Source organism: Phyllostomus discolor, chromosome 8 (genome assembly GCF_004126475.2).
Source record: "Phyllostomus discolor isolate MPI-MPIP mPhyDis1 chromosome 8, mPhyDis1.pri.v3, whole genome shotgun sequence".
Classification (NCBI taxonomy): domain Eukaryota; kingdom Metazoa; phylum Chordata; class Mammalia; order Chiroptera; family Phyllostomidae; genus Phyllostomus; species Phyllostomus discolor.
The window spans coordinates 87292066-87319379 of NC_040910.2; the positions used below are offsets into that span (position 1 = coordinate 87292066).

The window sequence follows — 27314 nt, forward strand, 5'->3', positions numbered from 1 at the left end:
CTGGCAGCCCCAGAAGCTGGAAGAATCAAAGAACAGATTCTCCCCTGGAGCTGCCAGAGGGATTGCAGCCAAGCAGTATTGTTTTCAGATATCCGGCCCCCATCACTACGAGAAGAAAGATTTTGGTTGTTTTAAGCCAACTAGGGTTTGTGGTAATTCACGACAGCAGCCACAGGAAGTGAACACTGGCCATCCCCTAAAGCAGAGACTCTTAACTCACAGCCAGGTCACCTCACCGGGGGCCCAGGTGTTATCTCCTACCCCTGAGGAGCCTGTGAGGCAGAAACTTCCCGAAGGAGGAAAATGGGGTGTAGCAAGATTGGATAACCTTCCGAAGGTCACAGAACTGGCCTGTAACCGCTGATTCCTGCTGAGATGGGTGTGACTCCAGTTAATCCTCTTAACTATCCTGCTAGCGTTTCTCCCAGGGAAACACATATTCTTAAAATATGTTACCTTTGCAAGGTTCCAGGTGCCAGTAACCACTCTCTCTGTACCCCAAGTCACAACATTATTATGCATAATAGCCATGCTTCAAAATCCCAACTCAGTCCCAGGGTTATAGCAAGTTCATCTTATAAAAGGCTTTTGAGATTTTATCTCCTGTGACCTGCTATGTCACAGGGGAACAAACTAGGACCCTAAGAGGGGTGGCTTGTTCATGGTCTTAAAACTGGTCCACTGATGTTAGAATCAGCATTAAAAGCGAGTTCAGAATGTTCCTACCCAACACAGAGAGTGTATTTTAGGAGCAAATTAAGCATCTTAAAAATGAAAAAAGACATGCTAGCTTGCCTACATGACCCTTGCTATTTAAGACAGTCCTAAGACCACTCTCCAGAATGAGAGTATAAAGTCAAACACACTTTCCATGCACAAGAACACTGGGCATGTCGGGTATGATACTACCAGAACTAGAGATGCACAGGGAAGCATGACTGGGTACTTCCCAGGATTGGATCAGGGGAGGTCACCTGACCCAAACGGGCCCATCCATTGGCTGACTGAGGCCTAAAGGTTGCTCTCGAATGGGACAAGCTATTAGATTAATCAGACTAGTTTCCTGTGCTGAACTGGAGAATGTGGAAAGGACTGACACAGAATCAGAGAAATAGAGACAGAGACAGAAAGACAGACATGAGGCACAGCAGCCTGTCCACAGAGCTACCTTGCCCCCTGGAGCTCTCTGGCCTGGAGCTTGCAGGTCCGAGCCCCTCATCCTGCAGGAAGCCTCAAGGGCTCTCCATTCTTCACGACGGAGGTGAAGCTCCCACAGGGCTCGCAGGGCACAAAGCAGAAGCAAATTTGCACGGTCAGCATGTTTTCTCCCCAACCCTTCTGCTTTGCATCTTTGCACTCGGATGTCTGCGTTTTAAATTTTCATTTACTTCTAAATATCTCTTCCTGAATTTATGTTGCTGCCTGTCACACAGCGAGTCCACCTTGGGCGAGTCCAATCTGCAAGGGAGTTCTCTCTCCTGAGTCGGGTCCTGGGAGGGGGTCTTGCTGGACCAGCCTCAGGCAGAGGCCACCCGTGACCCACTGCACATGCTGTGAGAGCCCAATGCGATGGGGGTGGGAACCAGGCAACCTGGGACCCATTTTTTGGTGTCAACCTTGCCTGCATTTAAATGGCTTGAAAATGAATATCACACCCGTCATCCACTGAGGAATGTTTAGTTCCTGCCTGAGCACAATGCTAACTACACCACGAAAACCTGTTTTGTGTTTTCCCACAGTAACAATAGGCTGGAGCTGAACTCGGTTGGTCACTGGTCATTGATTTTTCACATTTGCTTAAAGACTCTATCAATACAACACTGTACGCCTCCAACCGTACTCTCTCCCCCATGCACTAGTATCAACACCTCTTTCCCAGGGAGCTCTTAGCTTAAGTGTCACCTCAGAGTGGCAAGGGTGGTATCTAGCCTGAGAATTTCTCACCCTGGTTTGTGGTTTCTTTGGGGGGGGGGGGGAATTGTCAAGATAAAAAAAAAAAACAGAGGAAACAGAAGGATGAGAGGGAAGAAGGAAAACAAAGAAAGCAACGGGACTGAGAAACAGTAAGATGTTTAGAAAGATAAAATAAAAAAGATGTAAATACCAGTCGCTTCCCCCAAATCCTATCCCATGCCTGGCACTGTAGCAGTTTCTGCATCTGACTTACTGTATAGGTGTGACGGATAAGGCCGTTGATGCCCAGAAAGGCTGTTATTTGCCTAAAGCCACACAGGTCAGTACAGAGAGAAGACTGGATTTCAGTCCAAGTTCATCTTACTTGAAAGCTCGTGTTCTCACTTATCAATCACAGAAGCATCTTGTAGTCATTTCTTAAAGAACCTTACAACATTTTTTTTTAAAAAAGGAACACAGTAATTCTCTAGAAAAGTCGTAATATAAAGTGGAAAGCTTGGGTGAAAAAAATGTAATGAGTTATGCTGGAATCGGCAGTTTGAGCCTCTTATGTTGTTGAGCAAAGAGGCCATTAAAGAAATGGATCGCACAAAGCCCGGTGAGAAAGTGCCGCCCCTGCGGCTCTCTGGCCAAGAGGCCACACGGGGACTGCGGCTCAGATGAAAGCATCTTGATGTTGTGGATTCGGCACAACTCAGCCCTGCATACTCTCAGTATGGACCCCGCTCCAGCCGCGGCTTTGAAGCTGTTGTAACACTTACAACACCTCCCCCATGAGACCGTGACCTCTTTATTTTTTCTTAACTATGAAAAATTTCAAACATACACACAATCTGAAAGAATAGCACAATGAAGAACCAATATTTGCCATTTGCTTTATCTCTGTGTCTATCTCTGACTATCTCTCAGGGAGACTTCTTGCTGCTACCCTTACTTGTAAGCTCCACTAGACCACAGTGCCTTTGCACAGGCTGTGCTTTCTGCCCCGGCCTATGTTGTATTCACCCTTTCTGTTAGTCTTCCATTACCTTTGTTTCCCCTGCTGGTGAGTGAACTTCCTGGGATGGTGACAGGGAAGCTGTTTCTCCTCTTTACTGCTAGTGCCTTACAGAAGACTGCTCTATCAAATAAAGGCGCTTTCTCATTTCTATTCTGTTCTATCCATCAGGCATGCAGTTTTACGCCCAGGTATATTAAGTCATCTTTGAAGGCCCAGCCCAAATGCCCTCTCCTCCACAAAAGTGTTTCTGACTCTGGATGGAGTCATCGCCTTTCTCTGAAGGCCTGTGCACTTTATCTAGTCCTCCCAAGTGGTATTTATTACTGTATATCTTGGGTTAATTACTTATGCATCTATGTCTTCTCTCCCACTAGATTGTGAGCATTTTTCAATTCAGTTCTGTAAGTGGATCATTTTCTTATCACCAGCCTCCAGCACAGAGGTGACATAATTGATGTTTTGTAAATTCAGTTACGTGCTACAAGTATTGTTGAGCGCCTACCTGTATCTAGCAAGCTACTAGACCAGGGGTGTCCAACCTTTTGGCATCTCTGGGCCACACCGAAGAAGAGTTGTTTTGGGCCACGCATTAAATACAGAAACACTAATGAAAAAAAAATCCCATAATGTTTTAAGTAAAGCTACAGTTTTGTGTTGGGCCACATTCATAGCCATCCTGGGCCACAGGTTGGCCCCCCTGTTAGACTGTGGGCCTAGGGAGGTGAGTGAGACGTTCTACAAACAGGACCTCCGCCTTCCAGGAGGTTACGGTCTGTTCGAAAGCCAGGCTGGGAGATGTGTGATTCCACACGGTGGCCAGGATACCAGGCGGACTAGAGGGACAGCCTGGGAGGAAGCACTGAGAGGCTTGTATACTGTGCTGGCTAATGCAGAGTTGCTCTTTTGATTTTAAATGTTGATTGATTTGTTTTCTTAATATAAAAATAACAGATGCTCTCCATAAAAAATTTAGAAAACAGAAAAGTGTAAAGAAGACAAAATGTCTTGTGATTACCATCACTCCAAAAAAAGTTAACATTTTGGTGTGTATTTTCAGCCTTTTTGCAAACTGTATGGGGTGAGTGAAGGCTCAAATTCCTTTTTCAAAAACAGCATTATCATTTATATAATTCAGACACTGAAAAATTAACCAATTTGAAGGATGCAATTTGATGGCTTTCAGTGCAGTGGCAGGGTCGTGCACCCACGACTGCAATCTCATCTGAAAGCGGTATGATCATTTCCCCCAACACCCGTGCCCATCAGCACTCCCTCCCCATTCACCCACCGCCGGCCTCAGGCAGCCACTCCAGCTACGTTCCGTGTCTGTAGCTTTACCTGCTCCGAACATTTCACATACATGGAATCACATATTTGTAAAGATGAAGCCTTTGTGGCCGGCTTCTTTCACTTAGCATAATGTTTTGAGGCTTTATCAATATTGTACCACAAATCGGCCTTCATCATTTTGTATTGCTAAGTAATATTCCATTGTGCAAATAAACCACATTTTCTTTATCCATTCACCAGTTAACAACATTTGAGCTGTTTCCACTTTTTGGCCGTTATGAATAATGCTGCCAGGAACATTCATGTACAAAGTTTTGTACAATGTGTTTCCAATTCTCTGGGGTTTATACCTAGGATTGAAATTGCTGGACCACATAACAGCTCTGTTTGACATTTTGAGGAATTGCCAAACATTTCCGAAGGGGCTGTGACACTTTACAATCTCATCGGTCATGGATGAGGTTTCCAATTTCTTCACTTCCTCACCGATACTTATTATCATGCACTTGTTTTTTGGCTGTAGACATCCTGTTAGGTGTGAAGTGGTACTTCACTGTGGTTTTGATTTGCATTCCCCTGATGGTTAATCAAGTTGAGCATCTTTTCTGTTTTTGTAATTGTTGCTGAATTACAGTTGTTCCCATTCCCCCCCCCGCCATTACTCTCCCCTGCCCTACCCACCCCCCTCGTTGAGCATCTTTTCATGTGCTATGGAAAGCTCAAATCCTTACTTGCATATTGCTACAAGTCTTGGTTACTTGAGGACTGTGCTGAAGACAAGTATTGAGCTATAGTGGATAGAAAAGCCTGAGGGTTTGGTAGCCAACTGCCCCTCCTGAGCCCTGCTCACAGACAGTTTTGCAAACAATTATGAGGACATCCTTGGACAGGTGCCTTATGCTGCTAGGACACATGAAACAAGCAACAAAAAGGCCCCCAAATCTAGGTACATAGGAGTAAAACTAAAATCAAGCTTAATCTTACAATGTAGAAATAAAATAATTTTTATTATTTTTATTACTTAATGGGTAAAATTATTTACTATCAAATTTTGAGATATCTTCCCCAAACTGAGAATTATTCATTCAATACTAGTAACCCAGAAAACATAAGATCACTTTTTAAATTTTTCTGTTCTGTTCTATGGAGCCACAAGCCAGGTGTGGTTCAACTCCCATGAAAACATGGAAGGCCTTTGAGATAGTGGCTTTCTGAGAACACTGGAGAACTTCAGAAGCAAACTCACTAGTATCCTGGAGAAAAAGTCAGCCTCAGAAGTAATCTGATTTGCAGGAATTTGAAAACAAAGTGGATGTCATCATTTTTCTACTGTAAGAATAGGTCACATCACCAGCTTTGGCAAGAAGTTCAAGTATAAAGATATAGACACCAAGTGAAATATACAACTATTTGAAGCAATTGTCATTGGGGCTCATGTTAAGGATACATATAGGGAAACTGACTAAAAACATCAAAGTTATTTACGGTGGTTGTGGTGGAGTGGTAAGATTAAGACTTTCAGTTTCACACAGCATATGGAGAACACGGAGAAAATTCACACTGAAAAAAAGAAGGTTCTTCTTGGAGAAGGAAAGAGACAATCAAGCAGGATTCAAGTCAGTTCTGATGAGGGTTTGGTGACTATTATGGACCAAATGTTTGCCCAGCCCTGTACTTGTATGTTGAAGCCACACTCCTAATGTGGTGGCTTTTCGAGGTGGGGCCTTTGGGAGGTCATCAGGTCATGAGGGTGGAACCCCATGAATGCTTCCCTTCTGCCAAGTGAGGACATGGCACGAAGCTGGCAGTCTGCAGACCACAGGGGCCCCTCGTCAGAACCCTGTCGCACTCACACCCTCCATCTCAGATGTTCAGTCTCCAGAAGGGCGAGAAATAAATTTGTTATAAGCCACCCAGTCTGCGGTACCTTTTATAGCAGGCCCAACAGTGACCCTAAAACAAGTGAACTGGAAAGCTCCCATGAATTTCTGAGGCTCTCAGATCCTGACTTTCATACCACAGGAAGATGAAGGTCATCTTGAATATTTATGGGTTGATACAGGGAAATTCCCCATGAGAAAGAGTACAGGAAAAAAATTAAAATAAAAACCACTGAGGTGAATTAAAAAAAAAAACTATTGAATTATCTGTAGTGTCCTCAAAGATATTTATAATTTTCCCCGTAAGTCCCTCCCTTTGATTTTTTCCCTCAGGCAAAAAGTAAAGATCTTATCATAGGAACTTTATATTATCGACTACAATTCTATATTATGCTATAAACCATTTCTGTTACAAGTTCAAATATTCTAGAAGGCTTTCAAGAATGTGAATATAGCCTTGGCTGGCATAGCTCAGTGGATTGAGCACGGGCTGCAAACCAAAGCATCGCAAATTCGATTCCCAGTCAGGGCACATGCCTGGGTTGCAGGCCATGGTCCCCAGCAACCGCACACTGATGTTTCTCTCTCTCTTTCTCCCTCCCTTCCCTCTCTAAAAATTAAATTAAAAAATAACGTGAATGTAGTCAAGAACATGGAAGTCATCTAGCTCAACCTCCTTATTTCTCAATAGGTCTAATTAGCCTGCTCCTTAAGCTAGTTGACAGTCAGCTCCGCACTGGGAGGGTAGGATTCCCGCCACCCCTCCACAGTCCGCTTTCACTCGGGTGCCCATCACAGCTCTGTTGGGAGTCTCAGGGAGAGGCTCTGTTGGTTACTCTCAGGAACAGCCCAGTGTGCCAGACAGGCACTCAGGGCTCTTAGCAACACCATCTGTGTGAGTGACACTGTCAAGCTCAATTCATAGTCAAGTAGAGGAGCTAAAATGTGCATGTAGATCGCTCAGAGTAAGGTGGAACCTTTCAAGTGCCCTGAGAGGGGACTCAGACGACACAGTGTTCCAAGGAAGAAAACTGCTCCTGGCCTTGCAGTGGGTAGAGACGGAGAGATGGGGCGGGAGGGCTTGCAGGACAGGTAGGATTTACCCTGAGGCAAGGAGCCAGAGAGAAAAGCTATGGGGGGAAAAGGGCTCATTTGTTTGGAGTGCTCGTTGGGAAGGGAGGTTGATACCCTGTGCCTTAAATGTTGTACAGAATTTGAGAGCTCCTGTTATGGGCACTTTAGAAAGGATTGTGCTGTACATTAAACTCATCTTAAACTGACGATGCCCATTAATTCTGGGCATCCGGTCCTCACTCTGTACTTCTCTTTTATGATTTATAGCAATTTCTCCCGAATTATAACCTGCTACATACATGCCAGAGCTGCCTGTACAGAATTAGCTTTAAATATAATTTCATCAAAGCTGGTGAGCCATGGGTGCTGTGATTTTTTTTTCAAAGTAAAGTTTCAAGGAAACCAGCTAGTTTAATAAATCCCACAAAATTTTTTAAGAACTGGGATTTTCCACATAGAATAATAGGAAATTTTTTTTAGAAAAACCCCACACTTCTCTCCCAAGGCCAGCAGTGTTTGGCCTTTAGTTTCGTCATATAAACTTGTTCCCTCTCTTTGGCACTTGACAGCAAGCCCAAGTCTAAAAGCTGCAGTGTAGTTAATTACAAGAACGATCAACTTTTAAAAACACTTCGTTCCTTGTGTTTTCTATCACGTACCTTTATGGAGAAAAGAAAAATCAACACACTCCTCCAATGAGTATAAATATCCACTGTGGATACAACTCCCCTCGGTGTTCTAGCACAGTCGCTTAAACGCACAGATGCCTGGCATTGTTAGTTTGTACGGAACACTTGTCTGAGCCTTTTCTCTTGACGTGCTTGGAAAAGGGGATGCTTGTGCGATATAGTTGTGGTGTTGTCACAGATGCGCCTCGCTCCCAACTGTTCTGTATTCCAGGTGCCCGCTAATTTGAGGGAAATGTACAGTATGTATTTTAAAACACTGCCCTGGAGGACATGCCAAACTTCCTGTCATCAACACAAAACTCCGGTTTAACCTATAAACTCCTTGAGTTGCCTACATTCTTGTGACCAAAGTCTCTTCTCTTCCAACAACCTGCTTGGGGGCAGAGGAACAGGTAATTCTGAGAGAACAACCGTGTTCATGATGTGACTGTGCCAAATGCACGCTTTACTAGACAATAGTTTGGGTTTTAGTGATTCCTTTGACAATGATGAATATTTTTGTTCCAACGTTAACATAAGAAGACTTCTTGGGTTTTGGGGGGGGATTTGAATACTCAAGAGTTTTGAGTCTACTTAAAAGATCTTCCATCTCTAGAAGAAAGCCTTGAATGACCTGGCTCCAATCTGCAGATTATTTGTAGATTTGTAGATATTTCTAAGTCCAAACTTATCTCAGTTTTTCTTGGGACCAACAATGAAACTTAATGCTAATGGTGAGGACTTGGAAAAGAAATTTTATTTGCCAGAAAGAAAAGAAGCCAGCCAGACAGGAGTATGGGCCTTGCTACTGAACATTTAACACACCTACTTTGCAACTCATTGTGGGGAAAGGCCCTTCCTTCTGCTTTGGGGAAGAAGAGGACATGCTCAGCTTTCAGCCAATGCCAGTTGAGAAAAGGTACAAACATGCCCAAATGTATTTAACAGCTTCTAATTCAGCTGAAGTTGTAAAGGGAAAAGATGAGTATGTGCCTGATAGGATCTGATGAAAATACTACTTTACCTCTGTGGTCCCCAAACACATAACCTGGTCTAGTCATGAGAAGGGGAAAACAAGACAGATCCCAAGAGATGGATAATCTAGAAAAGACAGGTATACCTCAGGGGTATCGTGGGTGCAGTTCCAGACCACCACAGTAAAGACAGTGTAATCTTGCTGGTGGAGGGTCTTGCCTTCCATCTGTGAGATGCAGCAAAGATATGCCTGAACCTGATCAGTACTCCCCTTCCTCAAAACTGCCAAGGTCATCAAAAGGAAATTTTGAGAAACTGTCATAGCCGAGGAGCTTGTAGACAGGTCAGATAAGTGAAGTATACTATCCTGGACGGGTTCTGGAACAAAAAAGGGACACTGGGGAAAAACTAGACAAATCTGCATAAAGGGTGGGCTTTAGTTAATATTAAAATATCGATGTTGGTTCATGAATTATGACCAGCGTACTATATGAATGCAAGATGTTAATTGGGGAAACTACTATAAACGGAGTGGAGGATAGGGGAGGAGTTCTGGTACATTTACAATTTTCTTCAAGTCGTATAAAATAAAATTTCTTGAAATATAAAATGAGTGGTAAGGACTGTTTTTTAAACACCATTCCAAGCACACTAGACATCAACAGCACTACCCCCACAGGCGGACAAACTATGAGTCCAGAACCACCACAGTACAATTTTAGTAATTTTAAGAGGAGCACAGAGAAAAAAGAGTGTTTCTCCTTTCCCCATTGCTACATCAAAACGTATTAAAAATCTATGCACTTCCGTGGATGAAGCCCACGTCCCCATCTTTAGTGAGGAAAAGTTTATAGAGTAATATTAAGGCAAAGTTTTGTTGGGAGATCTGCCAAACTAGAGATTTCCGTGCTTTAAGTCACTAGATGAAATTTTTGCTTTCAAATTTTAAACTAAGTGTCTGCTTCACACTTCACATTTAGCAAACAGTTTAAATAACATCATAGTGCTGAAGTTTTAAAAATGTTTATTAAATGTCAGTAATCTTTACAAAGCAAATATAATAGCAAGAGGCAAAAATTTTGCAAAATATGTACAAAAGTAAAAAGCCTTAATGAACTAGCAACTCATAAAACCAAACTGTTCTTTCCACTTCCTTTAGAAATAATTTATTGCCAATCCTGAAGTAAAGCCTAACAGAAAATAATTTACAATATCAGATAATGTGCTTAGTTCTTGGAAAGTTATAAAAAGATATATGTATAAAAAATCCTAAACCACAAATACTTTTATACAAGGCTAATACAAAGCATGTTTTGTTAGGTACAGTATCTATGAGGTTGTTAGAAAATATACTTTTTGATAAGGCTTCTTGTGGTAAATGAGCTCTCCCCAGGGTCTAGGAAAGAAAGCCAGTGAAAACATTTTGCGCTTTTGCTTTCAAGTAAGAGGTAAAAAAAAAAAAGAATGGTATATACTTAGTTGCATTGTTACATCATGTTTCCAAAAAACATCGGCTCCTACTTGCTGCCCCCCCCTTGGCTTTTCCCCCTGGTACCATCAAACAGGCATGCTGGAGAACAAGCGCATCCCTTACTATGGCAAGAGATATAACAAGCTTTCGAAATACAAACCCAAATCAGATACCAAGGAAGTAGCACATTTCTATCATGACATGCACTGACTGAAAATGTATGCATAGTGAGTCCTAGCGTACTTCAATACAGCTGGAAATTTTCATCACTGACAGATTTGGATAGGTCGCAAAATTTCTATCAACCCAGAAATTACACCCCACCATTAACGCTTTTTGGTCCATATAAGCTCTGGCATTTGAAATCCAATGGTTAGATCTGGATGATACAGGAATGAACATATTTATTTACATGCTAACTATACATTCAAGTACAGACATGAGAATGCTAGCAGTACAAACACTGTATGTAAGATGTTAAAAACCACTAATCAGCCTTCTAAGGCTATTATCAACTTGTTGAAAAACCATGAAGTCCAACTTGTTTAAAATTTTTGGGTTTAGACTTACAATTCAATTTCTAGTATAAACCTCTCAAGCCCTAGCCTTGTACCATAAAATAACGGGTATATACTGTATCATTTCCTTTATTTGGAACGTGGAGACAAACACATACCCACTCACATACAATCCCTCCCTTCCTCATGTTTACTGAAGAAAAAGCCAACCTGTATGCTATCTTAAAAAATAAAAACCAGCATTAGTCAAGCAGCTCAACACGAGCAGCTCATCTGTGACTAACGGGACTTAACCTGTTGATATGCTGGGAGAGAGAAAGGGACCCAGCACTAAGTCAGATCTCCAGCCTAAGAAGACACTTGCAAAATTTCTGTCCTGATGCCTCAAATAAAACTAAAAGACATTAAGAGGTAACAGTGACTTTCTCTAGATTTATTAGGGAGTTTGTTACAAATATTTGGCTGAGCTTTACAGGCATGATTTCATGGATTCACACAACAAATTGAGTTAACACTGATATTTAGTCTTCTCATTACATAAACAGAAATAACATTGCTACAAATTGCAGTGGAGAGAATCTTGTTTCAAATGGCTTGGTTTGGGGTTTTGTCTAAATATATCATTATGTAATGAAAGCACCAATTTGAGGGCTTCTCAAACAGTGATTTGAGTTTCACAACATAACTTGGTAACTTTTTTTCATATAAATAAGGCATTAAGTGGGTATGTGTACTAATGCTGAAAATACATTTTATCAAAAGCAGACATTTAAGTATTTGGGTATATATTGACAGTTGAGATTTACTCCTTCCTTTTAACAAAAAATTAAAGGGCATATGATTTCTGTGAAATCTAAATCAGTACTTCTACTCATTTCTGGCATTAAGGTCATCTTCCTTCCTTCTCCTCTAAACCCACCACTGCCACCAACTGAACAAAGATTTTCCTGAACAACCTCACTTGAGTGATTTACCAGAGGATCTGCACTTTGTAAAATATCAATACGTGCCAATGACAAAACAAAACAAATGACCTTTTTCACTCCACATTGCCTTCTTGGGTTGCAGTTGCCCCGTAGCCATGAAGTGCCCTTTCCAGACAATAAGCCTGAAATGAAGGCCCTGCCTGGGGTAGCTCAGTGGATTGAGCACGGGCCTGCGAATGAAAGGGTCACTGGTTCAATTCCCAGTCAGGCACATGTCTGGGTTGCAGGCCAGGTCCCCAGTGGGGGTGCATGAGAAGCAACCACACACTGATGTTTCTTTCCCTCTCCTTTCTGCTTCCTTTCCCCTCTCTCTGAAAATAAATAAAATCTTAAAAAAAAAGATTGAAAGAAGATTTGAAATCAATACAATATTTGGCAGGCAACAATGATTCAGGTTACTAAAAATAATATTTAAGTGAGAGAGGCACAGCTTGAATTCTTTGGACCTTGAGAAAATAGCTAACAAAGCCTTTTCCCTGTATAAAAATCAAGGCCCAAATCAGTGGTGTTCTTTGATTTATAAGGCAACTCTGTGTACTATAAATTTCAAGGTCAACGAAGACACTTGTGACATTTCTTACAAATTAAACAAGAAGACATTCAGATTTAAGAACAGAATGTAAGAGAATTAGGCACATCTTATTCAAAATCATAACCACAAAGTCAGAAAATGTAACAGGTGAAAGAATTTTCCATTTCAATTACTTTTTTAGAGATCAGGAGAAAATGAGCACAGCAAAAACTATGAGCACCCCCTCCATTTTGTTCACTAAATTTCACCTCTCCCTTCATAGAGAGGTTTTTCAAAAGGATTTGGTTTTCATGATACAGACATAACAACACCATCAAATGGTTTAAAAATGCAGTATATGAAGTGTGGACTAATGCACTCAGATTGAACTTCACAGTTCTACTATCTAATCAAGCCTGCCATTAAAAATAATTACTGCCTCAAAGTATATTCTAGACTTTGCTATATGAGGATATTGGCAGAGATACCACACACATTGGGAAAGAAAATCACAAATGCCCAAAATAATACCCTATCTATTTGGCGTTTCAACATTTCTTGGTGGTAGTCAACATGGGGAAATGTGATTTCTGCTTTGTCAGGCAATATTTATGGTTCATATCACTAAACATAAATACAACATAAATAGACTCAGTTTCCTCTTTACATGGGGAACTTACCTCAGTCTTTGTGGAATTAATGGTTTGGCCATTCCATAAAACTACTTGCTAAATGGTCAAACTTTCTATCAAGAAGTCCAAATGCTACCGTGCACACATTCAGATATTCACTAACACTGAAATTATTCTAATTCTGTGAGTTTAAACAAAGTATTCTTTTGGCAAGAAGCACTAGATGAAAAACTATTCAAACATGCATGAACTATACTATGAACACTTGCACTACCACATGGGAGACAGCTCTGGGGGTCGTGTACACCAAAGCATGAAACACTGAAGTGACTACGGACATCTTGATGGAGGATGAAACTTCAAATGCAAAATCAGGTATGTTAAGAGCAATCCCTGGTTAGCTCACTGAAAAGCCATAGTCTCATACTAGACAGCAAGACAGACCAAGAGCCACTGTCTTGGAAAGCATGGGTGCCCAATAATGTTGACCCATCTTTCAAGAACTTTCTAGCCAAGAAAATACCTGAGAACCTGGTGAGCTATACAGTAAAGTGATGGATATCACAGTCTTAATCACAATTTTCAGGAAAAAAGAGAAAAGCTGCCACTTTCCAAACCGCCTCAGCCTTGTACATCTGTTTCTCTCATCCAATTCTAACACTGCACATAACCTGCAAGTCAGTATTTTCAGTCCCGCAAACCAGCCCCTGCGAAGAGTTTGCTGTGAGTACACTGTAGTCACAAAGCTACCTCATGGGTATCTTTTCATTTGATAAGTGATAGAGGGAGGTCAGATGCAATCAGATTTTGGTGTGAGTATCCTTAAAATATTCAAGCTGTACTTCGATAAAGCTGGAATTTCTTAAACAATGACATAAACATGCGTATACTGTGTTTTTAGTAACAAACCAAGGATGAAAAGGAATCTGAAATAATACGTTTTTGAATAGCCTGACATGAAAATACTGCCATTGCCAAGCTCCAAATGAACAACAACAAAAAATCTCATAAATGCCACCGTCTGAGTCGATGGAAATAGGAGAGCAAAAGAAAGATGTTTGTGATGGTACAACAATGATTTCCTACAGTCAGGGCCACAAATCATCTGAGACAGGATTTACAAGTCTAAGAGTAAAACACGTAACGTTCTGGGAAGGATGTTTTATGGGAAGTTCTGTTAAGTTGCTTGGAATTTTTAGTTACTGCTATGGCCACAATGTCTCACACATCCGGCACTTTTATTATGATATTTAAATATGGAAAGGATAAATTATATTCCACTTGTAACTTTGATCAACACACTATATATGGCACTTGCTTGCCTTTTGCTGCCCCGTACCATTTGTGAACTTTCATTAGCATTACACCAGAAATCTCCATGTAAACTTTAAAACACTAGAAACCACAGAAACTGAAACAAAAAATGTTGTATACATAAGTAATTAAAAACACATGAAGCCTAAATCTGTGTAAATCTATAGAATATCGTTCTTCAGATCAAAATTTTTCCAACAGACATTTCAAAGCAGGCCATCACCAAGCCAGGCACGGGTGGCAGTGCTCTGTGCTAGGCAGACAGAAGGTGTCTTACTTATTTCAGAACTGAACACTGTTAGCTTCATGCCTACAAATATTTAAGGGCACCTTTTCTACTTGGCACCACAGAATTCGGTTTGGAAGTACAAGAATTTAAAGCCTGATATATACCTCGTCTGAGGTTTGGCAGGAAATTACAACTCCACTCCAATGGAAGCCACAGCGAAACAGATCAAAGCCTGAACTTCAGCAGATACTAGCCATGTTTTATTCAGCAGCTTTCAGCCACAAACCCAAGTCCGCAGAAGGAGGACTAAGAGTTCCAAGAACTTGAACATAGAATCAAGATTTTTCTAATTCCTGTTGTAAACTATTTTAAAAAACAAAACAAACAGAAAACAATCAAAAAGACACAAAGCTATTAAAACAGCAAGTCTTTTGTACATCACTGTAGCATAAGCTGCTTGAGGTTGTCATGCAGAATAGTATCCTTCACGTCACGGAAAACCAGGCGGATGTTCTCCGTGTTGATAGCAGTGGTGAAGTGATGGTACAAGGGCTTCTGCTGCTGGTCCCGGCGCTTGTTACGGAAACACTCCACCAGGAATTTTTGGACGTCTCTTAAGCAGTGGGGATCCCCTTCAAATTCTAAGAAATAGTCTTTGATGCTTACAATTTGCACTTTCTCCTCAAGCAAATCTGTCTTGTTCAAGAAGAGAATTATGGAGACATTGCTGAAAACCCGGTTATTGACAATTGTTTCAAAAATGTTCAGAGATTCTGTAAGGCGATTGGTCAGTCGGTCTTCCATAAGCACCTGGTCAAATTCACTTGAGGAAACAAGGAAAAGTATTGATGTCACACTGTCGAAGCATTCAAACCAACGTTTTCTTTCTGATCTTTGACCACCTACATCAACCATTTTAAAAGGAACATTTTTAATTTCAAAGTCGTACTCGTGAATGCCTTTGGTGGGCCTTCTGGCAAGCAGAATATCTTGCTGTGATGGAATGTAATCCTGCAAAAGAAAAAAATGTTCTACACTGAGTAATCCAGAAATGATTAGAATTTTTAATGTACTACTAAGGGGTCTAGTGAATGGATATGCAAACAAAGTTACTTTTTTAAATGACACCTCCCGATAACATTAAAGCACCAATACTATTATTATTATTATTCCCATTATGAAATGCCAAAATATATTAAAATGTTAGTGTACACAGACTGGTTCAAAATTCACTACAAATGAGCAGCATCTACTATTTTCCCCTCCCGCAGTATTACTCAAACCAAACCTACCAGCTGTCCTCACACTCTGGCCCACCGCTCTTAGCTTCCGCCACAGTGACCTCACTACTCACATACCCACCTGCTGGTCTGAAATGTCAGTTCACGAGAATCACTTCCCAGTCTAAGGTTCTGCCTCTCTCTAGCCCATTCTAAACACTCCTTTACCAGCTTTATGACTAAGAACTTCTATACCAATCACTTCACATTTTTACTGCTGCTATGCTACGTGCCTGGAAAACACCTCCTCTACTATAATTAACTGCATTTACTTTGGGCCACTTCCTCAGTTTGTTTCCAGGGTGCAGTGTAGCCATGTTCCAGCTATCTCATCTATTGACACAAGGAGTCTTTTACTGTCAGCACTTTTGCCTGTGAAATGATGGTGACCATGGCAGGTCTACCTGCCTCTGGGGGACAGTTTACACAAAGATCAAATGAGTCCTCTGTGAACAGGACTGGTTAACTACTAGACATGAACAGACAGAAGCTGCTGGTCTCATGAGTCACGGGCTAGCCCCTAACAGTGCACTTCATCACACAGTCGAACTGTTCTTTCTCTTCTCAGGCTAGTATTTTTCCACAACTTTGACATAGCTTTTTGGCAATACTGAAGAGAAAAGCTTTTAATGCTCATTATCAAGGTCAAAATATTTTTAAAAATCAAGGCAAGATTTTAAAACAATGCTGATTGTTATCTGCAATGCTGCATTTTATGCCTTTCCACATTGTATGATTTTGAAATGTCATTTTGAGAATATTTATCTCTTGAAAATGGTGCACTTTAGTTAGGAAAAAAAGTAGGGAGTTCTCAGCGATGTTACAGCTATAATCCACAGCCATTTATTAAGTAACTCTGGGACTCTGATAAATGCGTTGGCACTTCTATGTTTTCTTCTAGCTTTTGTTCACATACCTACCTACTTTACATCAAATGGATTAATGTGATATAATTTACATAAACATTCTTCTACTAGTGGTCATTTTGGATGTTTCCAAATTTTTGCTTTGATGAAAAGAAGCTCAGCAATTAAATTATTATGCAAACACTTTTTATTTTCCTTTTAAACTATTTCCTGAGAGTAAATAAGCAGGGATAAGCTTATGAGGTCAAAGGTTATGAATATTTTAACCCCTTGGACACTTAATGACAATGTCCAGAAAGGTGGTACCAATTTACAGTGCCTGTGTGCCAGCTGCCTCAGAAACACGCCAACACTGAGCTGTTCTTTTAAAAAACCTTTTTATTCCATAAAAATAAAACCTTCTTTATCATTACTTTAATTAGAAACTAATAACCTAGTTCAAATTAGGCTAATTCATACAAGCCATAAAACACAGGACAATGTAATCAAATACTAAATGATCTGGCAGTAACAGTGGTTAGGATTGGGAATTCTAGAGTCAGCTCTTTAATACTAGCTGTATGATCTTGGACAAGTCACTTAACCTCTCTGTCTCAATTTCCTCATTTTTAAAATACGGTAATATTCATAGGGGTGCTATGAGAACTGAATGAGTTAAATGGGTGAAGTGCTTAAGAGCTGTGCCTGGCACATATGTTACGTGTTACTAGTCTGCTGGTTCCTACTGTGTCTGCCACCACTATGGCCCTGCTGTAGAGAGGAAGAGGGAGAGGCTGTGATGCGCAGGTAAACTTCCACTCAAGTTTCTCCAGTCTCATTTTTAAATGCTCACCATTCATTTACACTTGACAGTCTATTCACAAACACAATGCAGTCAATGAGAAAATTAACTTTCTTCCTTACCAACTCCTCTAAGTCCAGCCAGTATGTTTTCCTCCTACTTCCTGTCCCACCAACGATGTCGGTGTTCTTGAGGCCTCTCAAGCACCCTGGTTCTTCTCTATGATCTCCTATCCTACATTGAATCCTGCTATTCCTTTTCTGAATCTTTCTTACACTTTCCCTTTCCTCCTTATTTCCACTCTCCCACTTTCTTCCTCTCAGGTGTAGAATTACCATCTTTTCACCAGTTTCTCTGTCTTGCATGTCTTGCACTTCTTGGTTCCATCTCTGAGCCCCTCCCAGACTGACCTCTCTGGCATCATGACTTCAGAACTTACAGGGCAGCTCCTGACTCCATCAGATCCCGACTCTGCCTACTGGCTTCCGTGACCCTCCTTACTCCTTGTTTTCTGGAACTAGCAGACTGTTCTATATTGCTCAGGACCACCACAGAGCCTGACACCAAGACCTACACAAATCTTCTTGTATAATACCATTACCTGCCCACTGACTTGCACTACATACAGTCCAAGTGCAATGAACAATGCATGCATACCCAAGTTCTTGCCTTCTAGAAATCTGTTTTTGAGTTAGAGCCAAGAACTTCACACATCCTTTGTCAGACAGATGTGCCTCCTAAAACTAAACACACCTAGCTGTTTCCATCTCCACAGGCTGCACCTCCTCTCTCCATATCTAAATCCAACCTATCCTTCACTTACTCTTTTGGGCTAGCTCCAACTTTTCTAGCTGAAACATTTCTCTAGCCTTTGACTAGAACGAGTTTCTTACATACACAGATCAAAGAACAAAAGAGCTAACATTGAGCATTTATTACACACTATTCTGAGTGCATTACTGGGTGCTATGGACTGAATTGTGTACACCCCCTCAAATTCTTATGTTGAAACCCTAACAACTCATGTGATTATATTTGGGTACAAGGCTTTCTGAAAGTAACTAAGATTAAATGAGGTCATATGGGTGAGGTCCTTCTTAATCAGAGTATTTATGGCCTTCTAAGAAGAGTAAAAAATTTTCTCTCTCCCTTTCAGTGTGTGTGTGCCGAGCAAAAGCCATGTCAAGCCTGAGAAGGCCATAAATACTCTGCAAGCCAGGAAGAGATACCTCATCAAGAAAAATCGAATGTGTTAGAGAGCACCTTGATCTTGGACTTCAAGCCTCCAGTGCTGTGAGAAACAAATGTCTGTTGTTTAAGCCACCCAGTCAGTGGTATTTAGTTATGGTAGCTTTAGCAGACTAACACACGGGGTTTATTTCATGTAACCATCCCATAACTCTATGAGGACAGTTCTCTTACTATGCCGCCTATGATATTGCTAAAAAATAAATTAAATAAAAACCAAGAGGTTTACAAATGCACAGGGGTATCCAAATCATAGCCCAGAATGGCTGTGAATGCAGCCCAACACAAAATCATAAATTTACTCAAAACATTATGGCATTTTTTTGTGATTACGTGTCACAATGTATTTAATGTATGGCCCAAGACAATTCTTCTTCCAGTGTGGACCAGAGACACCAAAAGGTTGGACAGCCCTGGAAGGTCACAGGGCCAGGAACCCAAGTGGTCTGGCTGCAGAACCAATGTCCCTGCCCCACATGCTGTTTCACCCAGCAGAGGGTCAGGGGGCCTGGCATGAAGTAGAGCTTCAATGGCCTGGTACTTTAGCCAGAGATGCAGAAGCAAATGCAATCCTGTGAATTATCAAATATGCACAGAATGGGTGGCCAATGTATACCACACTCAGATTTATTCTTCCCTCCTTTTTAACTACCAACTGATTATAGCCCTTTTTTCTTTTTATTCCATATGTGGCCTCAGACTTGCCCTCACCATAAGATACTAAGCAGCTAGTACAAAATTCACTGGAGCTGGCCTGCAGTCATTCATTCAAAAGCCATTCGTTGAGTGCCCCGTATGTGTTAGTAACAATTAGGCATCAAGAACTCAACCCTTTACAATCAAGAGATGAGGAGGACCTTGCCCTTATAGAAAGAGGTTGGTGAAAGACCAGTAAACATATAAATAAATAAACCAATCGTAATAAGAGCAATGAAATTTGAAAAAAGCAAGGGTCAATACTGAAAACAAGAGGAAGGGACATAATTTAAATGGTATGCTCAAAAGGCCTATATGAACAGGCAAATTAAGAAAAGCAAGTCAGTGTCTGGATTGGAAAACATGAAATAACTTAAAAAATTAGTTTACCTACTAAGGCTTCCCTTAACTTTCTTAAAGGCTTATAATCTGACCAGATGAAAAAGTGACAATGAAATCATCAGTCTTAATAAAAGTTTCACTGATGTGCATGCACTGAGTTAGATAAAGACAGGGATCCCAAATTCTGGAATACCTGTGTATAGGAAGCAGGCAGGAGAAAAACATATTGGTTTGAAGGGCAGATGCATGTATTTTAGCAAAACAGATACAAAATAATGGAAAATACAAAAATCATCCTGCTAGAGCAAAAAGAAGGTACTTTTTCACATGTCCTAGATCCCATTAGTATGTTACTTTACTACTTGTAATGGGATTCATTTTGTGTTTTCCTTCAGTTATGTTTTTAAAGTTAAATATCTCATAGAATCCATGAGATCATATTAAAATTTTTAACAGAAATTTGCTAAGAGGAAGCGAATAAAAATACACTAAATTGAGTAGCTAACAAATGACTCTAGGGCAAAGGCTTCCAAACATTTTCCAGGCAGAAGAAACCTTTCTTCCAAGGACGTTTTCCGCATGAGTTCAACACAGCAAGAAGCCGGCGCAGCTGCTCTGCCCGCGGCAGGCCCAGGGAACCAGTGCCGGCTGAGAGATGTTGGCTGAGGGATACATGGCAGGAAAATCACACACTTTCTTTCCAAGGACAACCCCTTCTTCTCCAGCATGGAATCCCTTCATCAGGCCTTCAGAATCTAGCCCTCCTACCCTATACAAAAAAAGAGGTCCTGAACTAGAAAATACCATTTTCTGAAAGGTTTGTAAATCAGTTATCCACTGTGTTGTTTCTGTTTCTGCTTACATAAAACCCAAAAGACAGTGAAGTAGAACATATAATGCGCAATCTCATTTTCAAACATAAACTTCTTTCTCTAAACAATTTTACTTTCATTAAGCAGTGGATAGTGCATTCCTTAAAGAAATGTCAGAGATTTGGACAGTAGAGGGAGAAAAACTGAAGCAGGAGTAGTCAGAATGCTGCCACTAGGAAACAGAAAGAAGCAAGCAGCTTGATAGATAATTCTTCTAAATTTCCAAACATCAATATCCTGGCTATTGCTTTCAAATGGCACTAAATACTCAGTTAAAAAACTTACTGGTTCTCCAAGTTTATCCAAGTTATCCAGGAAATATTTTACAGATTCACCCTAAAAGCAAGAAGAAAACAAAGTTATTAAGGCTTAGAAATGGAAGCCTTTGTTACAACAGTTTATATTAAACTGTCTGGTTGTTCACTTAGTCCAAACATAGTTTGCTCCAGACCGAACAGCTAGCCCCACTAAAAACGTATAAAATGTCTGCCTCTGCCACAAAGGGCCACAGCCTGGTTAATTTCACAAATGCTTTAATAAGTGATTGTCTACTTGCACAGGATTACAAGTACACTTTTGATAACAACTAAAATTTAAGTGGGATTCTTTCTGTCTACATTTTTCTACCTGCAGTTTATACCAATGGTGGTTATCTTCAGAGATGAGAACAAACCTGAGATGAGGCGAGAACACCATATAAAAAGTCTTCCAGGAACAGAGATCTGCCTGGAGACATAGCTTGCTAAGGCAGATTTTGAATGATGCTGCAGGCTTCCCATCTCCAATAAATAGGTCTTCCTTTCCTGAGTGGCCAGCCTACTCTCTCTGAGCTCGGATTTCAGTAGGACCTCCAGGTAATTTCAAACATATAAACTACATGAGAATATATTCCTAAAAGGAAACACTTGAGCAGAGGATACCTAAGAGGAATCCATTTGGGGAAAGAAGCCTCTGGGTCTTGGGGTCTCCCAGTGCTCTCTTCCTATGTTTTCACTTTCCTGTTGGATTTCTACTATCATGTACTTCCCCTGACTGAAGCTGCTTCCACAAGTTCCTGATGGCAGTGATTCCTTACTGTATGGGGGAACCACTGGAAGATTTTGCCAACTATCAGTTCTGACTGTTGGGGTAGGGAGCAGTTTCTGCAATTGAGGTGATTTCTGGGACCAACCACCCTTTCAGTCACAAGGCCTTAAAGTAGCAATTCTCACAATTTTTTTTTCATGCTAATCTTCTCCATATCTTCTGATTTTAGTGTAGATGCTGCCAAAGCGAGCACAGTTCTCACAATCTCTGGTCTCAGGATCCCTTTTCATATCTTCGGGATTCCAAAGAGACTTTGTTCATGAAGGTTATAGCTATTGATATTTATCACAGTGAAAAGTAAAACAAATTTTAACAAATATTTATTAATTCATTTTAAAATATCAATAGAAAGCCAATTACCTGTGAACATATTTTAGTATATATCTTAATAAAAGACAGTGAGACACACATCTGCTTCTGCATTTAAACTGCTACTTTAGGTTGTTTGGGTTGAAGTCTATGATAAAAACCTGACCTTAAACAGAAATGTTGTTGGAAAAGGGAGAAGTGTTGTAATAACTTAACAGCAAAATATGTCCTGAAGTACTAGCAAACTGCTAGAGATTTGTTTTCTAAAATGGCTAAGTCCAATGATTTACAGTGGCTTACATACTTTCCATGAACGTTAAGTCCTACCTGCAAGGTTGAAATATTTCAGTGAAAAAAAAAAATCAAGAGACAGGAGAGAAAACTAGAAATCTGTTTACCCTTAAATTATAATTGTTAACTCTATTGCCATGTTGGATTGCATCTATTGTCATAAGGTGTTTATCTACCTGTAATACGCCTTTAATTTTCATCAGTTTTATAATCTCCAAACTAAGCCAGATCCAAGTATCTCCTAAATACTCATTAAGTAAGTTTCATTCAGCCTGTTTGGAGAAATCTACTCAATAGGAAACTTATTAACTTGCCTTTAAAAGTGAACTGTAAGTTTTTTAAAAATCAATAATTCACATTTGCATACATTAGTAATTTAAGCCCTGCAAATATCTTCGTGAAGCCATATCTAAATAAGGATCCTTTTGGACAACATTTTATGCATAGATTTTGTAAAATACAAGCTTTTCCACCTAGCATTTACTTATATAAGTTTTATAGCAAGAATCAAATACCAAAAAGAAGTAAGTTACAAAATGAAAAAAGTTTGAGGTTAAAATTGGTTAATGAATCAAGACTTTTCATTTTGCCCTGGCTGGTGTAGCTCAGTGGATTGAGCACGGGCTGTGAACCAAAGTGTCGCAGGTTCAATCCCCAGTTAGGGCACATGCCTGGGTTGCAGGCCACGGCCCCCAGCAACCGCACATTGATGTGTGTCTGTCTGTCTGTCTGTCTCTCTCTCTTTCTCCCTCCCTTCCTTCTCTAAAAAATAAATAAATAAAATCTTTTTTAAAAAGTATACATCTGAAACACATATAATTAAAAAAACTTTTCATTTCAATCTACGGAAGTGGCTAATAACAAAGGTAAATTAAAGACTCAATTTCCCTTCTTATTTGTCCTTTTTCTATTGTTTCTTCACATATTCACATGAAAATATGAAATACAACATGATATTGTTGTGCTCACACTATTTGAAATCTAAGATTATAAAATCATACTTAATTCAATAAAGACAATAAACATAAACCAGGCCTATTTATATTTAAAGAATTTGTTCATAGCTTTGAAAATGACTCTAAAGTGAAAAGATCTTGAAAACATTCTATTTCAAATATTTGAAATATACCATCTCTATAATGGGTTCCATGTCTTTTTTCTCCCCTTAATTTTAATTTCAAAATAAAATATAATAAAGAGGCTAGCTTATACACAGGGTAGGCATCAAACTCTCCTCTGGGTTCTCAGAGCCTGCCATGGAGCAGTTTCACTTCTCCTTTCATTTACTGCCCTTCCAGCATTGCCTGGTCTTCACAAAGGACCTATTTTATTGTTTCTTATCTTTGAGATGACCTACTTTTTGCTTAATAATGTTCCCTATTTTTTATTTGGAAAAAGCATTGTAAAGTATTAATGTGACTCACAGCACACACTTTTAATAAGGGTAATGTCATCATCTTTATCATTAAAGCATACTTAAGGTACTACCGCTCATGCCTTTTTGTCTAGTTCACAAGGAGCGAGACAGCATTTACTTATACTCAGAGAAATATAAGCTATTTCCCTTTGCTCTGTAGACAGGTCAAAATTATGCAGACTCCAAATGAATGCAGAGTTTCAAGTTTCTTGCTAATGTTTTCTATGTGTGTCACTTAAAACTTCCAAAAGATCAAAATTAGTTACAACAACATAAACCACCCCCAATATTTAAAATATTTTTTCAGATTAAATATCTATTCAGATTAATCTAAGATAATTTATAATAGCCTAAATCCAATGTCCAAAAGAATACCTGCCTAATCTAGACAATTAATTTTAACTCTTCCTTGCATATAAGCTATAAAAATAAAACTAGTGCACAAAATTAAAAGTGAGAGATTTTTGAAAAGAACTAAGTTATCACTTTATTTTATAAACTGCCCTTTCTTGCCACTGCTCATAAATAAATTTCTTTTTACATCGTTTTTCAATTAAACTTATCACCAAAATAATTTAAAGCTAGATCTTAGTTTTCCAAGAGTATTCCTGTAGTCCCACCAAATTCTGATTTACACATAACACAAAATATACAATGCACTTTAGTAATTCTACTACAGAAGTCATAAAAATAAACTTATTCTATTAAAATGCCTCATTCTATCGTTTCTCAGCCTTTTGGCTAAGATCAAGTGCAGTATCTGTTCTTAACAATTTAAAATGCTTCATCCTAGAGATATGAGAAAAAACTTAGCCATATGTCTAATAAGCATTTTTGGATACACATGTATCTTATATTTATGCATGTATATGTAGCACTTGTAAGCTATTCTGTTATCTTAAGAAAGTATTAATGACTCTCAAATGTCTGTATGAGAATTATAGCCCTCTCTTTAAAATAATACAGGTTTCAGAGTGGAGGCCAGCATTTCTTTTAAAAATCTTTTTTCATGAAAAATAATTAAAAATTTCTTCCCTTGCCCTGGCCAGTGTGGCTCAGTTGGCTGAAGTGTCATCCTGTAACCGAAAGGCTGCGGGTTCAGTCCCTGGTCCAGGCGCATATGATGCATCAGAGCGAGTATGGGAAGCAACCAATCAATGCTTGTCTCTCGCTTTGATGCTTCCCTCTTTCCCCTTCTATTTAAACACAGTAAAGAAATGTCTTCAGGTTGGGATTAAAAAAAAAAATTTAAAACTTCTCTTATAAATATAAATTGTAAATAAATGTAAGGAAGAAGTTTAATATTACAGAGATGGGCTAGCTCTAACATTATACATGACACTGTTCAATCCGGTAACAACATGGTAAGATTTATCCCACATTTGTTGCATGTTACCATTTAGTACCACCACTTTCTGTTCATTAAAAAAATACATACAAGAGAATTTTTCCATTTAATTAAAAAAACCACATCCATTTTCTAAAAGAATGCCTTACCAGTTCTCTAAGAAAATCACCTCCTCCAGGAAATGCTAATGTTGCAACAACACTAAATGAACAGGATATAAAATTGCACAGAAAGTACAAAAAAGTTCATCTCAACACCCAATGTTGTACTGAAACACCAGAGGGAAATACACTAACCATCAACAAAGATGTCTTAGGGTGGTGGTATAAATGCCTAACTGGATGATTTTCTACAATGTACATATGTTTTAAAATTTAAACTTTAAAAAAAGCTAATTTGGATTCTGGAGCCAAGAGGTAATTCTCTCATAAAACAAAACAATTTTCCTACTTTTCAGTTTTCACATAACAACAAAAAGCTCAGAGTTTTAAGAAATTCCTAAAACCACAATGAGATACCACTTCACACCGGTCAGAATGGCCGTCATAAACAAAGCAACAAACAACAAGTGTTGGAGAGGTTGTGGAGAAAAGGGAACCCTAGTGCACTGCTGGTGGAAAGGCAGAGTGATACAACCACTGTGGAAAACAGTATGGAACTTCCTCAGAAAACTAAAAATCGATCTGCCTTTTGATCCAGCAATTCCACTGCTAGGATTATATCCTAAGAACCTTGAAACACCAATCCAAAAGAACCTATGCACCCCAATGTTCATGGTAGCACAATTTACAATAGCCAAGTGTTGGAAGCAACCTAGGTGCCCATCAGTAAATGAATGGATCAAAACACTATGGTACATTTACACAACGAATTCTATGCGGCAGAAAGAAAGGAGCTCCTATCCTTTGTGACAGCATGGATGGAGCTCAAAAGCATTATGCTAAGTGAAATAAGCCAGGCAGTGAAAGACAAATACCATATGATCTCACCTTTAACAGGAACCTAAACAAAACAAACAAACAAACAAGCAAAATATAACCAAAAACACTGAAATAGAGAACAGGCTGATAGTGACCAGAAGGAAGAGGGGAGGGAATTTCAAGGGAAAAGGGGAAGGGTTTACAGGAAGGAGTATAAAGGACACAGGGACAATAACAAGGGAGGGGTGGAAACGGGAGGGAGGTGGGGAGGGCTGGGGCGTGGGCTGGGATGGGAGTAAAAGGCAGAAAACTGTACTTGAACAACAATCAGAAAGAAAGAAAGAAAAGAAGGAAAAGAAAGAAAAGAAAAGAGAAAAGAAAAATTCCACACAGTTAAAATAACTTTTTGAAAAGGGTCAATTATATATAACCCTAACAGCATACAAAGAAATATTCTGTACCAGAACTAGAACCGTTCAGGAGTAAACTTTTTTTGATTCTCAAAAAGTAATGAACTCAATTGTTAAAAAGAAAAAAGTAATAGTTTTTCAAAGATCATACTTCCCAAATAGTTTCAATTTCCCCGATAACATGAGAGGGGCCTGTAAGAGCACTTCGTAATACCCAGAATATCCTTGTGAGTGCACACCAGATGGAAAGTTCTTTATGATGTGCTACAACAAACCTTGAAATCCCTACAACTCAAACATTACACAATAATCATTAAATAACATTAACATTTACTAATTAGTAAAATAATTCTATGCCTAAGATCACACAGCAGGTGAGAGGAAAACCCAGAGTACTTTATTCCCATTTGAGTGTTCAATCCATCATGCCAACTCTCCTGCCAGTGGAGAAGCTCCACACAGCCTACGAAAGCTTTAGTTACCTTCCCTTGCCCACTCGCCAAGCAAACAATCATACCGGAGAGCAAAGCAGTACAACCTAATGAAGGTGAGAAATAGCTCAAAATTTCTATTGGTACATTGGTTCCTTTTCCAAGTCACTATTTGGTTAATTGTGCTACTAAGGGATGCAGGAAAGCATGGTTGGTGGTGAATATCAGATATGGGCTATGGAGTCCTCCTGAACTTTAAAAAGGCTTGAAAAACCACAACTATTAAACCAGGTGGCTGAAAGCACTACAAAAAGAAATGAGAATGGTCGGCTTGATTTCAAGTGGATCTTTTCTACTTCCTCACCGCTCTTCCCTCTTCAGGCCCTTGTCACCTGGCTTCTTCCTCGCCATGTCTCTTGCCACAATCAGCAAAAACCTCCCTGTTGCCAAAAATCAATGAACATGTCAGTCTTTCTTTACCTTCCAAGACCTCTCAGTGGCACGTTTTTCTTCCTTAAAACACTGCCCTAGCTTCCATGGCATTACATCTTCCTG

General features: G+C 39.7%; 1 protein-coding gene and 1 pseudogene across 1 annotated transcript in view; one reads left to right on the forward strand and one right to left on the reverse strand.

Annotated features, from left to right (window-relative positions):
* Nucleotides 1–9808: 9808 nt before the first annotated feature.
* The window catches only part of GNA13 (G protein subunit alpha 13), a 31338-nt gene continuing 13832 nt past the window's right edge, over nucleotides 9809–27314 (reverse strand). The window contains exons 3-4 of the mRNA XM_028519215.2: nucleotides 20833–20883; nucleotides 9809–15473 (exon numbers count right to left, since the gene is read on the reverse strand). Of these exons, the coding sequence (XP_028375016.1) occupies nucleotides 14901–15473; nucleotides 20833–20883 (624 nt within the window). The 3' untranslated portion in view covers nucleotides 9809–14900. The remainder of the gene's footprint in view (nucleotides 15474–20832; nucleotides 20884–27314) is intronic.
* Nucleotides 24372–24539, forward strand: LOC114504464 (annotated as a pseudogene).